General features: G+C 44.0%; 1 protein-coding gene across 4 annotated transcripts in view; it reads right to left on the bottom strand.

Moving 5' to 3' along the window:
- The window catches only part of GATA1 (GATA binding protein 1), a 68,111-nt gene that overhangs the window by 19,852 nt on the left and 33,533 nt on the right, over nucleotides 1–14,726 (bottom strand). For all 4 annotated transcript variants that reach the window (XM_040324556.1, XM_040324557.1, XM_040324555.1 and 1 more), the window contains one exon: nucleotides 92–306. In XM_040324556.1, coding sequence (XP_040180490.1) covers nucleotides 92–306 — 215 coding nt within the window. The remainder of the gene's footprint in view (nucleotides 1–91; nucleotides 307–14,726) is intronic.

Below are 14,726 nucleotides of genomic sequence, written 5' to 3'. Positions count from 1 at the left end.
TACGTATTCCCTCCCAAAAAAACAGACCTTTGGAGAGATTCAGAAGTAGAGACCCAACAGGTACAATAACAGCTTGCCCCAAAGTATCTACCTGGAGAATGGCGGTATGCTGCGCCTGCTCGGGAGGTCACTGCTCCTCCATAATGTGATGGGCTACCCTCACTGCCACACAAGTTGTAGAAGTAATCAGGTTCTTCATTGCCGTGGTTCATCGCTGTGTCAGAGAACTGATGCAAAGGTTCCTGGCTGGTCAGGGGTGTGAAATCCATGACTGTGTCCTTGAGAGGAATTCCGATTTCAAAATACCTAGAAATGTTTAGAAATGTTTATCGTTTAACAGGCAGTCCTGGAGGGAGGTTGTGTTCCAGTTTTGTTGGACCACAGATTATAAAAAGCTGTCTTTGTCTCAGGCCATGCATTTAGATCTACACTATATTACCAAAAGTATTGGGACGCCTGCCTTTACACGCACATAGATTTTAATGGCATTCCAATCTTAGTTTGCAGGGTTCATTATTGAGTTGCCCACCCTTTCCAGCTATAACAGCTTCAACTCTTCTGGGAAGACTGTCCACAAGGTTTAGGAGTGTGTCTATGGGAATGTTTTATTATTCTTCCAGAAAGAAACTTGTGAGGTCAGGCACTGATGTTGGATGAGAAGACGTGGCTCACAGTCTCCACTCTAATTCATCCCAAAGGTGTTCTATCGGGTTGAGGTCAGGATTATGTGCCGGCCAGTCAAGTTCCTCCACCCCAAACTCACTCATCCATGTCTTTATGGACCTTGCTTTGTGCACTGGTCTTAATCATTTGGTGGAGGGGGGATTATGGTGTGGGGGTTTTTTTATTCAGGGGTTGGGCTTGGCCCAGTGAAGGGAACTCTTAAGTCATTAGCATACCAAGAAAATTTGAACAATTTCATGCTCCCAAATTTGTGGGAACAGTTTGGGGATGACCCTGTCCTGTTTCAACATGACTGCGCACCAGTGCACAAAGCAAGGTCCATAAAGACATGGATGAACAAGTTTAGGGTGGAGGAACTTGACTGGCCTGCAAAGGGTGGGCCAACTCAATATTGAACTCTACAGACTAAGACTGGGATGCCATTATAGTTCACGTGTGTAAAGGCAGGCATCACAGTACTGTTGGTAATATTGGGCCAGATCCACATAGAATTGGATATGCGCAGCGTATCAGAGATACGCTACGCCGCCGTATCTTACCTGGCGTTAAGTCAAATCCAGGAAGATTTAGCGGCGTAAGTTACGGCAGCGTAGTGTATTTCTGGCGGCGGAATTCAAATCGGCGGGTAGGGGGCGTGTTTCATTTAAATGAAGCGCGTCCCCGTGCCGATTGAACTGCACATGCTCCGTTTCGAAATTTCCCGCCGTGCTTTGCGCGAAATGATGTCGCAACGAATGAACTTAGACTGACTTATGTCCATCCCTATTCACGAATGGCTTGCGCAAAAAAAAAAAATTCAAATTTCGACGCGGGAATGACGGCCATACTTTAACATGGCAAGTCTATCTATACGCCGCAAAATAGCAGCTTTAACTATACGCCGGAAAAAGCTGACTAGAGACGACGTAAGAGAATGCGACGGCCGCGCGTACGTTCGTGGATCGTCAGAAAAAGCTAATTTGCATACCCGACGCGGAAAACGACGCAAACTCAACCCAGCGGGCGCCAAAGCATTGCACCTACGATCCGAAGGCGTACGAGGCCGTACGTCTGTCGGATCGAACCCAGAAGCCGTCGTATCTTGGTTTAAGGATTCAAACTAAAGATACGACGCAGGTAATTTGAAAGTACGCCGGCGTATCAGTAGATACGCCGGCGTACTCGCTATGTGGATCTGGCCTATAGTGTATATGATAAGTATAGCAGTGTGTATATTTTTTATCTAAAAATGTCCATATATGATAAAGTAATGCTATTTAAAGTTGAAACAATAAACCTGCAAAAAACTAACAGCAGTAGGTGACAGCTGACAACATAAAGTTTCAACAGATACCATTTGCTTCCTCTATTCCTGGCTGGGATGCCTAGATCCCTTGGTTGGTATTTGCAAAGCTACAGGACTATAGACTGGAGAACAACTAGAATCTGTCTGGTGTTCAGTTCTGGCCCTTCTCCATGCTATCCATACCTTGAAAATATACACTCTGCCCAGAAGAATCCTTCAAGCTGCACGGTTAAGGCTGGGTTCACATTGGTACGACAAACGCCCCGACATTAGGGCTAGGTTCACACTTGTATGACAAACTCCCCGACATTTGGGCCAGGTTCACATTGGTACGACAAACTCCCCGACATTTGGGCCAGGTTCACATTGGTACGACAAACTCCCCGACATTTGGGCCAGGTTCACATTGGTACGACAAACGCCCCGACATTCGGGCCAGGTTCACACTGGTACAACAAACGCCCCGACATTTGGGCCGGGTTCACACTGGTATGACAAATGCCCCGACATTTGGGCCGGGTTTACACTGGTACGACAAATGCCCCGACATTCGGGCCAGGTTCACACTGGTATGACAAACGCCGCAAAATTTGGGCCGGGTTCACACTGGTACGACAAACGCCCCGACATTCGGGCCAGGTTCACACTGGTACGACAAACGCCCCGACATTTGGGCCGGGTTCACACTGGTATGACAAATGCCCCGACATTTGGGCCGGGTTCACACTGGTACGACAAACGCCCCGACATTCGGGCCAGGTTCACACTGGTATGAAAAACGCTCAGACATTGGGAGCTCATGTCGCATGACGTGTGAAAATCAATGTTGGTGGGAGAGCTTTTTTGCTGAGGAAAACGGCCGGGTGTATGTTTTTTCATCGAGGAAACTGTCGAGGAACTCGACGAGAGTCTCAACTTCCTCGTCGTGTTCCTCGTCGGGCTGGTTTTCGACGAGAAACACATTCGTGTGTATGCTAAGAAACCTGCGCATGCTCAGAATAAAGTATGAGACGGGAGCGCACCTTCGGTAAAAGTAGCGTTTGTAATGGAGATAACACATTTGTCACGCTGTAACAGTCTGAAAAGTGCAAATTGTCTCTTACCAAATCTTTTACTTAACACGCAGTAACATGAGATTAGCAAAAGCAGCCCCAAGGGTTGTGCCAGTGAAATCGAACTTCCCCTGCCATCGTATGTGTTGTACGTCACCACGTTTGAGAATGAGGAGATTTGAGGAGATTTGGTCTTGACAGTGTGTACGCAAAGAAAGCTTGTCAAGTTTCTCCACAAGCCTGAAAAGGAACTCGTCGAGGAAAACGATGTTTCATTTACGACGAGTTCCTCGGTCATGTGTACAAGGCCTATTGCTTTTTACTACGTCATTCTGTCCTAAACAGAAGCAAACTGCAAAGTCTGGCCCCATCCAGCTGCTGCAGGCCCATTGACCTTTAGGCTTCATTTCCACTGACGTTTTTACAGCCACTTTTCTAAGCGTTTTTTACAGCTTAAAAACACCTGTCCATGTTATTCTATGGCATCATGCCCACATAGGCGTTTTTAAGCTGCAAATGGCATAGGCGTTTTTGAGCTGTATAAAAAACGCAGGACCAGGGCGTTCTGAAGCTCCAGAGTAGAGCTGTAAAAACGCCAGACGGTAAAAAATGCTCAAAAGCGCTCAAAACCACGCGAAAACGCTCAAACGCTACCGCTGCGCTTTTTGAACTCCAGCTAAAGAAAAATAAATAAATAAATAAATAAAATAAATAAACAAAGTGGCTGTAAAAACGTCCATGGAAATGAAGCCTTATTGTTCCCTCTTTGGCTTTGCAAAATCTTTTCACTTTGTTGAGTGAACAATGCAGAGACTCGCAGCTTTTACAATAAAAGTTTGTGGTAGCAGAAACCATATTTTTGTTATGAGATTTCTCCTTTAATGTCAAGCGTCAAAGGGTCTATGGCACATACTAATGCCACGTACACACGATCGGTTCATCCGATGAAAACGGACCGATGGATTTTTTCATCAGATATCCGATGAACCTGACTTTCATCAGTCTTGCCTACACACCATCAGTTAAAAATCTGATCGTGTCCAACGCGGTGACGTAAAACACTACGACGTGGTGAGAAAAATGAAGTTCAATGCTTCCGAGAATGCGTTGACTTGATTCTGAGCATGCATGGATTTTTGACCGATGGATTTCCCCACAGACGATCGTTTTTTTCTAACGGTTTTTTAACCATCAGAAAATTTTAAAACAGGTTCTATTTTTTTTCACTGATGGGGGGAAAAAATGATGGGGCCCACACACGATCGGTTCGTCCGATGAAAACGGTCCATCAAACCATTTTCATCATACGAAACGATCGTGTGTACAGGGCATTAGCCTACAGTCTCTTCCCAACATTATCCTGTATGTCCGCTGTCCATGGTGCTGAACAGTCCTAAAAGTGGGAATATAATGGGTGCAGTATAATGGAAATAAAGTCCCACTACACATAGATTACAAGCTGTTATTGATAAAGAGCTTTTATTAACCTTCATGGACACTTTCAGGACCTTATCAAGCCTCAGTACTGTACATTTAAAAAAATGTATTATGGAATAATGGAAATGCAAAATAATGCCTTAAAATTTAAATTTACAGAATTCACTAAATGCAAACCATTTTACACGTTTTTACCTCCTTTTTTGCGATATTGAAGCATCTAATATGGAGCTCAGTGTCTAACAAAGGTGCATGCATTGCGCCCACCTCTGTTTAACACTGATTGACAGCACAGTTTACATAAAAAAAATAAGAGAACATAATCCTTGGTATTAAGGTTTTCCATAGTTTACACCTTCTCAGGTGTTATAGGTTGGGATAAAAGGGTAGCCAGGCACAGGTCCTATTTCTTTCATTTTCTCCACATGTGTTTGACTAAGGTTTTCGACTAATTTTCTGCATTTTGGCTAAGGTTATGTAATCTGATCATTTTAGATTTAAATAATTGTGAGCAGAGTTTTCCTTTAGAATGTCCAAAGCAAGTGTTCCATTTAAAGCAAACCTGGTCCCAATCCTAGTAAAAAATTATTTTGTAATGGTATATATACATATATATATATATATATATATATATATATATATATATATATATATATATATATATATGAAGAAAGTTCAAGAGTTGCTGCACTTAAAATAGTTTCTTTATTTTTCAAATATCTTCATAAAGATATTTGAAAAAAGTGCAGCAACTCTTGAACTTTCTTCATATATATATGGTCGGTGGGAAGACCTGTTTGCTGGCACTTGTTGTACACCGGGTGCAGTTCTCCTCTACTTCTTTGCAAATATATATATATATATATATATATATATATATATATATATATATATAAAGATTTTGGGCCAGATTCACAGTACAAGTACGCCGGCGTATCTACTGATACGCCGGCTTACTTTCAAATTACCTGCGTTGTATCTTTAGTTTCAATCCTCAAACCAAGATACGACGGCTTCTGGCTTCGATCCGACAGGCGTACGGCTTCGTACGCCTTCGGATCGTAGGTGCAATACTTCGGCGCCCGCTGGGTGGAGTTTGCGTCGTTTTCCGCGTCGGGTATGCTAATTAGCTTTTTCCGTCGATCCACGAAGGTACACGCGGCCGTCGCATTCTCTTACGTCGTCGCTAGTCGGCTTTTCCCAGCGTATAGTTAAAGCTGCTATTTTGTGGCGTATAGGTAGACTTGCCATGTTAAAGTATGGCCGTTGTTCCCGCGTCAAATTTTTTTATATTTTTTTTGCGTAAGTCGTCCGTGAATAGGAAAGGACGTAACTCACGTCTAAGTTCAAAAAATGACCTCGGTGCAACGTCATTTTGCGCACAGCACGGCGGGAAATTTCAAAACGGAGCATGCGCAGTTCAATCGGCGCGGGGACGCGCTTCATTTAAATGAATTACGCCCCCTACCCGCCCAATTTGAAATACACGCCGAGAGATACACTACGCCGCCGTAACTTACGGCGCAAAATCTTCCTGGATTCGACTAAGAGCCAGGTAAGATACGGCGGCGCAGCGTATCAGAGATGTGAATCTGGCCCTTTAACTCCAATGTTTAGACATTCAATACCCTATAACCAAGTACTCTCACCTGTTTTGGGTTTACTTGCAAAACCATGCTATACATCAATAGGAACACTAATGTAACTGTGTCTATGTTTTAGATGTTTCATAACATAATATATAATATGTATTGATATTTGCTTAGTATGATAAAATATGTATGCTGAACATATGTATTAACCTTTTTATCTCCTAGTTATCTGTATCTCTTTCTGTGTAAACCATGTTACTCATGCATTATGTGTCAATATTTCACTTATAGAATCTATGCGATATCCTACTGTGCTATTCTCGAATCGGAATTGTCCACGAAACGCGTAGGCCACATTGCTACAATCGCTTGGGATTTGCACACCCCGAACTCAAAACTTCAAGACTGTAACTCATTTATACTTGATTTCTATTTTTAGGGTGTACTGCAATTTGGCAGGAAAATAAAATGTATTTCTTTTTCTATAAATCAAAGCATCTGTATTCGATTTCTTACACTCCTCGGAGGCACAACCAAAGTCCCACCCCTGATCTACTTTTTTGAAACATAGTTGCAATCCTAGTAAATGTTTTCGTTACTGAATGTCCTAAAAGAACCAAAACCCACTGTCTTGCTGTATTAACCAATGCCTGGAGCTTTGAGCCTTAACCTTCCGCCTCCTACCTACAGAATCTCACTATTAGCAGATAAACATGATGGGTGGTATGACTAAGGCTGGGTTCACACTATGATTTTCCCGTCCGTCAGCCGCATACGATTTCAGTATTGAAAACGTACGGGCCCGGACGGGAAAACGTATAGATAGACAATGCATTGCAAATCGTATGCACTCAGATGCATCCGGGTGCGTACGATTTGCTGGCAAAACGTTTTTTAAACGTACGCAAAACCGTGTTCAACCACAGTTTTGCGGCCGTTTTTAAAACAGTATGGCAACCGCATACGTTTTTCTTTAACATTAACGTCAATGGAAAAGGCACATATGTGCGGTTCCATACGTTCCCGTCCGTTTCAGCCGCATACGGTTTTTCATATAAATCGTATGCGGCTGACGGACGGGAAAATCGTAGTGTGAACCCAGCCTAACAAGTAGTAAGACATAGCATGTAGACAGAGGAGCAACATGGCTAAACCATATGATCTTCAGTCAGTATTTTCATAGAGTGCCCTACAATTTTGGGGTTCTGGGTGTAGCTTCAATTACCTGCTGCCAAGTACAAGTGGCGATGTACTAGGAATAACTGTCATGACAGGTACACTTTTATGGTAACCCACCAGCCCTTTTCAACTACCAACTGTCAATCCTCTGCCCAGTGAACACCTCCTTTTTGGTGGTATTAAGCTCTAAAGTCGGTCCCCTAGTATCAAAGAGAAACTAGATATAGAGGGGTGTCATTTTCTGGCCAAAAATTATAACAGAAGGCATACTGGGGGCAATTTACTAAAGCTTGTGCACTCAGAATCTGGTGCAGCTGTGTATAGTAGCCAATCAGATTCTAACTTCAGCTTGTTTAATTAATCTTTGGCAAAAAACTTGGAAGCTGATTGGTTTCTATGCAGAGCTGCACCAGATTTCGCACCCTCCAGGTTTAGTGTATAACCCCCCTTGTGACGTTTGCCCTTGGATGGAACTTTTACCTTTTTCCGGATCTTAAAACTGCTGACAGGTCTACTTTAAAAAAATGTAGTACCCATTTACATCCACGCATTATGATATTCTTCAAAATGTGTGTTACATGAAGTTTAACCACTTAAGGACCCCTTCACGCCGATATACGTCGGCAGAATGGCACGGCTGGGCTTAAAGGGCAACGTACAGGTACGTTGATGTGCCCAGCTGTGCCCAGCTGTAACACACATTTTGAAGAATATCATAATGCGTGGATGTAAATGGGTACTACATTTTTTTAAAGTAGACCTGACCGCGGGACTCGCGGACTCGATCGCCGCTGGAGTCCCGCGATCGGTCCCCAGAGCTGAAGAACGGGGACCCCCGTTCTTCACTGTGGCGCCGTCATCGATCGTGTGTTCCCTTACATAGGGAATCACAATCGATGACGTCACACCTACAGCCACACCCCCCTACAGTTAGAAAAACAGATGAGGCCATACATAACCCCACCAGCGTGCCCTTGTGGTTAACTCCCAAACTGCAATTGTCATTTTCACAGTAAACAATGCATTGGTCCCAAAAATGTGTCAAAATTGTCTGAAGTGTCCGCCATAATGTCGCAGTCACGAAAAAAAACGCTGATCGCCGCCATTAGTAGTAAAAAATAAATAATTAATAAAAATGCAATAAAACTATCCCCTATTTTGTAAACGCTATACATTTTGCGCAAACCAACCGATAAACGCTTATTGCGATTTTTTTTACCAAAAATAGGTAGAAGAATACGTATCGGCCTAAACTGATGACAAAAAATGTTTTTATATATTTTTGGGGGATATTTATTATAGCAAAAAGTAAAAAATATTGATTTTTTTTCAAAATTGTCGCTCTATTTTTGTTTATAGCGCAAAAAATAAAAACCGCAGAGGTGATCAAATACCACCAAAAGAAAGCTCTATTTGTGGGAAAAAAAGGACTCCAATTTTGTTTGGGAGCCACGTCGCACGACCGCGCAATTGTCAGTTGAAGCGATGCAGTGCCAAATCGCAAAAACTGGCCGGGTCCTTTAGCTGCCTAAAGGTCCAGGGTCTTAAGTGGTTAATGGCAATGTGCCCAAAACACTCATATAGCATATGTAAAAGCGCAAGACGCATCCAGTGCTGTGGGCTGCAACGCATGCATTCATGTGTGTTGCTGTGTATTAAACATCCCATTTAAAATGAATGGGCTGAATCGCACCACAATGCAATGAAAACAGGGCAGGCCGTATATTTTCACAGTGCAATGCATTGGAATTGCATGTGCATTGCATGTGCAGCACAATGGCGTGAATGGACCCTTAATCCTAAACCTCTTGCCAATTCCGGTGAGATCTGCACACCGTCCACAGCAATCAGCAAGAGGTCCCTCTCCCTGATGACATTTTCATATATTTTTTATTTATTTATTATAATTAGACATTTTTAATGGGTAACAGAAGCCAATCGATGACACAATTGATCAAAATCCACCAATAATTGAAATGTCACTTATGATTGAGCTAGACATTTAAAGCTGATTACTAGTACGGATTACAAATGTTTTTCTATGATAAATCTGAACCGCTCTTTACTGAAGATATAACACATCCTCTGAGTAGGAGTCATGGGGTTATCAGATTGGTGGGTGGATGTTTCCGTTACACTGATAAGTGACGACTGGAACACAGCAGCAGACTTACCGCTAGATACCAGTTTAGAAGAGTGCTTTGAATGGACCATGCAGAATCATTTAAAACAACCCTGATATGATTTGCTTTAGTCTTTAGAGCAGGGTTTTTCAACCTTTTTTTCAGCCAAGGCACCCTTTAGAATGACGAACAATCCCGGGGCACACCAGTTTGAGGGTCGTTCACACCAGGAGGTGCATCTGAGAGCACACACTTTTTTGTGTATTGCCCACCTAGCACAATCCCACCAAATCCCCCCTCCTAGCACAAATCACCCTCCAAGCACAAACACCCCCACCTCTCCTAGCACAACCCCACAAATACCCCTCCTAATACAACCCCATCACCCAAATCACCCTCCCAACAACCCCCCCCCCCCCCCCAGGCACAACCCCCCGAACCCCTCCTACTAGCACAACCCCCCTACACACACACACACACACACACACACTTACATCTCCCTCCCAGCACAAACCCCTCCTCCTAGCACAACCCCCCAAAATCCCTCCTCCTCGCATAACCCCACAAATACCCCCTCCTAATACAACCCCATCACCCAAATCACCCTCCCACCACCCCCCCCCCCCAGGCACAACCCCCCGAACCCCCTCCTACTAGCACAACCCCCCTACACACACACACACACACACTTACATCTCCCTCCCAGCACAAACCCCCTCCTCCTAGCACAACCCCCCAAAATCCCTCCTCCTAGCACAGGTATGTCCAAAGTCCGGCCCGGGGGCCAAATGCGGCCCCCCTGTTGATTTAATATGCCCCCCCCTGGGGATTTGGATATATATATTGTTTGTGGCCCCCAGGGCCACAAAAGATATATACTGTATTTATTGGCGCTGCCTTGGAGGGGACAGGGAGGGGGCAGGACGAGCCCTGTCAGATTACATGAAGAGAATCTCCTGTTTACTCAGCAGCGTCTCTATTGGAAGTCCCGTCTCCTGGGATGCCATTGGACGACTGTTCTGTCTATTATAGAAGGGGGGGACTTTGTATTAAAGAGGCCACAGGGTAAACAAGAGATTCTCCTGTTTGTAATCTGTCGGCACTCGTCCCGCCCCCCTCCCTCTGCCTTCCGAGGCTGCAGATGGGCATCATTCAGGCTGATGTCAATGGTAAGGCTGCATTCATGGCACATGTGGGGCTGCATTCATGGCACATGTGAGGCTGCATTGGTTGCAATGGTAAGGCTGCATTGGTTGCAATGGTAAGGCTGCATTCATGGCACATGTGAGGCTGCATTGGTTGCAATGGTGAGGTTGCAATGGTAAGGCTACATTGGTTGCAATGGTAAGGCTGCATTCATGGCAATGGTGAGGCTGCATTCATGGCAATGGTGAGGCTGCATTCATGGCAATGGTAAGCCTGTGCGTGTTATACGCCGATAAATACGGTATATCCAAATAACACGCCCAAGATCATCCTTAGTCCCAAGCAGCGCTCTGGGATTAGTTAGGGCCACAAAAGAAATATATACAGTATATCCAAATAACATGCACAAGCTCATCTCTTCACCACACACAGCCTCAAAGGCAAGAGAATTTTTGTTGGGCAGTGTATTAGTGCTCAGACGAACACACTTAGACCGAATTTTAATGGTTCAAAGAATGTCAGGCAAAATAGTCGGCCCTCACGCATGTTCACTTAATCAAATTTGGCCCTCTTTGAAAAAAGTTTGGACACCCCTGTCCTAGCACAACCTGTTCCCAAATCCCACACATAGCACAACTAGCCCCAAAATCCCCCCTCCTAGTACATCCCCCCACCTGCTCACAAATCCCCTTCATAGCACAGGGTCTGTGCACAAATCTGAATGTTATTTCTTTAGCATAACTATATCTTTTTAGCTGGAATGGCAGAGGTCATCTGAAGTCTGATATTAGTTTCCATGTGAATTATTTGACCCGACACACTGCACACTTGGAGAATGGGAGGACAACATATGAAGTTGGGTAAGGCTGCATTCACACCTGAACGCGGCATATTGTACCGCGATTTGCCACGACAAATTGCGGCGTTTTGTTCCGCGATTTGCCGCAACAAAACGCGGCGTTTTTAGCCCACAATACGCCGGAGGGGTGATTGAAACATTGTCGGCAATGCCGAACACCGAAAGCCGCCTAAAAAGGGTCCGGGACTTGTTTGGAGCTTCAGGCGTACGGCGTTTCGGCGTTCAAGGTGGAGATGTGAACCATCTCCATAGCCGACAATTTTAAATCACCCCTCCAGCGTATTGCAGGCTGCAATAGCGTCGGGCATAAAAACGCCTAGGTGTGAATGGAGCCTTAATATTAGGACAATTGCCAGACTTCAGTTGACCTCCGTCCCTCTGATAGCCTCAGCAACAGCCGCTCCCATTCTAGATAGGTTGCCTTTAAACATGTGATATTGTTTGACAGCGGGCATTTTACACCTAAAGTACTTTTTTTTACAAACAGAAGTAGGTATTTAAACAGTGAGATCGCCATCTGAATCCCCACCCCCACTTTACATTCAGATTACCTAGGCGATCAGAGCAGAAATTCTCCACTCCCTGCTTGCAGCCTTCTGGGACACCTCACAAGTCCCAGAAGGCTGCGGGTCCATTCACAAAGTCTAGCGCAGCTCGCACATGTGCAGTGGGCAGCCAGCAGCGAGTCACAGCCGGCTGCCCACAGTTAATATGCCGGTGCTGGGAACTGAAGACCACTGGAAAAAATGGCTTGGGTGAGCACGGCACTGGATTCTGGGACGCATGAGTGCCTGTTTATTAATTGCTTGCCGACCATCGCACGGCAATATACGTCAGCAGAATGGCACGGGCAGGCAGATCGACGTGTATATATATATATGCGTCCCCTTTAAGAAGCGGCGCGCCGCAAGCTCCGTGACTCTGACCGCGGGTCCTGCAGACACGATGTCCGCGGGGTTATCCGCGATCGTCTCACGGTGAGAAAGAACGGGAAAATGCTGATGTAAACAAGCATTTCCCCAGTCTTCCTAGTGAAAGGACACTGATCACAGCTTCCTGTAATCGGAAGTGGTGATCAATGTCATGTCACACGCAGCCCATCCCCCCTACAGTTAGAAGCACTCCCTAGGACACACTTAACCCCTTCACTGCCAGTGTCATTTTCACAGTTATCAGTGCATTTTTATTGCACTGACCGCTGTAAAAATGACAATGGTCCCAAAAATGGGTCACAAGTGTCCGATGTGTCCGCCATAAAGTCACAGTCAGGATAAAAATCGCAGATCGCCGCCATTACTATTAAAAAAAAAATAATAATAATGCCATAAAACTACCCATATTTTGTAGATGCTATAACTTTTGCGAAACCAATCAATATTCGCTTATTGCAATTTTTTTACCAGAAATATGTAGAATATGTATCGGCCTAAACTCTGGAAATTTTTATTTTTTTTATAGATTTTTTGGGGATATTTATTATAGCAAAAAGTAAAAAATATAGGGCCATATCCTCAAAAGAGATACGACGGCGTATCTACTGATACGCCGTCGTATCCCTGTTTCTATCTTTGGAACTGATCCACAGAATCAGTTTCCCATAGTTAGCCAGAAGATCCAGCATCTGTAAGGGACTTACACTGCCGGATCTTAGGATGCAGTACCGCATCCGCCGCTGGGGGCATTTTGCGTCGAAATGCCGCCTCGGGTATGCAAATTAGCACTTACGGAGATCCACGAAGCTTTTCAGCTTCGTTTTTTCTCCGTAAGTTTTAGTTTGCAATCGTAAAATTAGGGCTGCTTTTACATGGTGTAAACTGTTTACACCATGTAAAAGCAGACCCTTCTGTCCAGCGACGCGTTTTTTTTTTGTTTTAAATTTTTTTTTCCCGCCGTATCTTTTTTTTTCCCGACGCAACTTTATTGACCCGTCGCGATCCACAAAGCTTGGCGTAACGTAATTTCGCGCTATGCACGTCGGGAAAATGACGTCACGAGCATGCGCAGTACGGCCGGCGCGGGAGCGCGCCGAATTTAAATGGGAATCGCCCCCATTTGAAGAGGAACGCCTTGCGCCGGCGGAATTTAAGTTACACAGCCGAAAATTTCTAGATAAGTGCTTTGTGGATTGGGCACTTAGGTAGAAATTTTAAGGCAGTGTAACTTAAATGGGAATTTTTAGGTTACGCCGGTTCTTTGTTGATCTGGCCCATAGATTTTTTTTTCAAAATTTACGCTCTATTTTTGTTTATAGCGCAAAAAATTAAAACGGCAGAGGTGATCAAATACCACCAAAAGAATGCTCTATTTTGTTTGGGAGTTACGTCGCACGATCGCGCAATTGTCATTTAAATCGACGTAGTACCGAATCGCAAAAAGTGCTTTGGCCAGCGAAATGGTCCGGGGCTTAAGTGGTTAAAAGACCCCATATCTCTCCATAAAGAGTACCTATCACTGCCTATTGCTGTCACAAAGATATTTATATATGAAGCGAAAAAGAAAATTTAAAGCAACAGTGTAAAAATAAAAAATAAATAAATTAATAATTTTAAAAAATAAAGAAATTTAAGTGCCCCTGTCCTCCAGGCGAATGTGTCAATCCTGCACGCGCGCAAACAGCAATTGTCCCACACAACGCGAACGTCAGAATCCAAAGTGGTAACTTGCAATGGCTTTTAAGGCGGCTGGGGTCAGGGGGCGCCCATTTTTAGTCTTGCCTAGGGCAGCACAAAACCTAAGTACACCACTGGATCTCTCCCTCTGTTGTTTAATAGAGGGGTAGCAGCCTAGTACGAGAACAAGATCCATCCCCATTATATTTTAATCACGAATCTGCTTCTTTAAACTAAGGGGGACCTTCCAGTATATTCATCAGACCCAGTTTTCACTTCTGTTAGTCCAACACTATCACACACATATCCGGTCACTATAGTAATTAGGGAGTCCTTGCAATCCAGTCAACAAATTCCACATGGGGACAATTCCGCTGAACCCTAATCAATGATACTTTTGAATTCTTTCCCATAATCCCCTATTATGTTCAGCATGCATTTGGGGCAGTACATTTTCTTGCAATAATCTCATTGCTCTATGGGCTAAAAGGTAGCAAGATAATCAGCCAGTTTTCCATACATTCTATGACAAATTAACACTTTACAGTCATTATTCTGTGAAGTTGACATAAATTAGTAAAAAATCCAATCTAGATCTGTGATAACAAGTGATAACAGACAACTAGCACAGGCCAATAGACACCTAAAACTATATATATATATATATATTATATATAAAATACATACAGTATATATAGATGAGAGAGTCCTGCGCTTATCCAAATAAGTGACAAATATATATATAACAAAGGATATACAA

This window comes from Rana temporaria, chromosome 9, assembly GCF_905171775.1.
Source record: "Rana temporaria chromosome 9, aRanTem1.1, whole genome shotgun sequence".
Lineage (NCBI taxonomy): Eukaryota > Metazoa > Chordata > Amphibia > Anura > Ranidae > Rana > Rana temporaria.
This window is presented reverse-complemented; position numbering and strand designations above follow the sequence as displayed.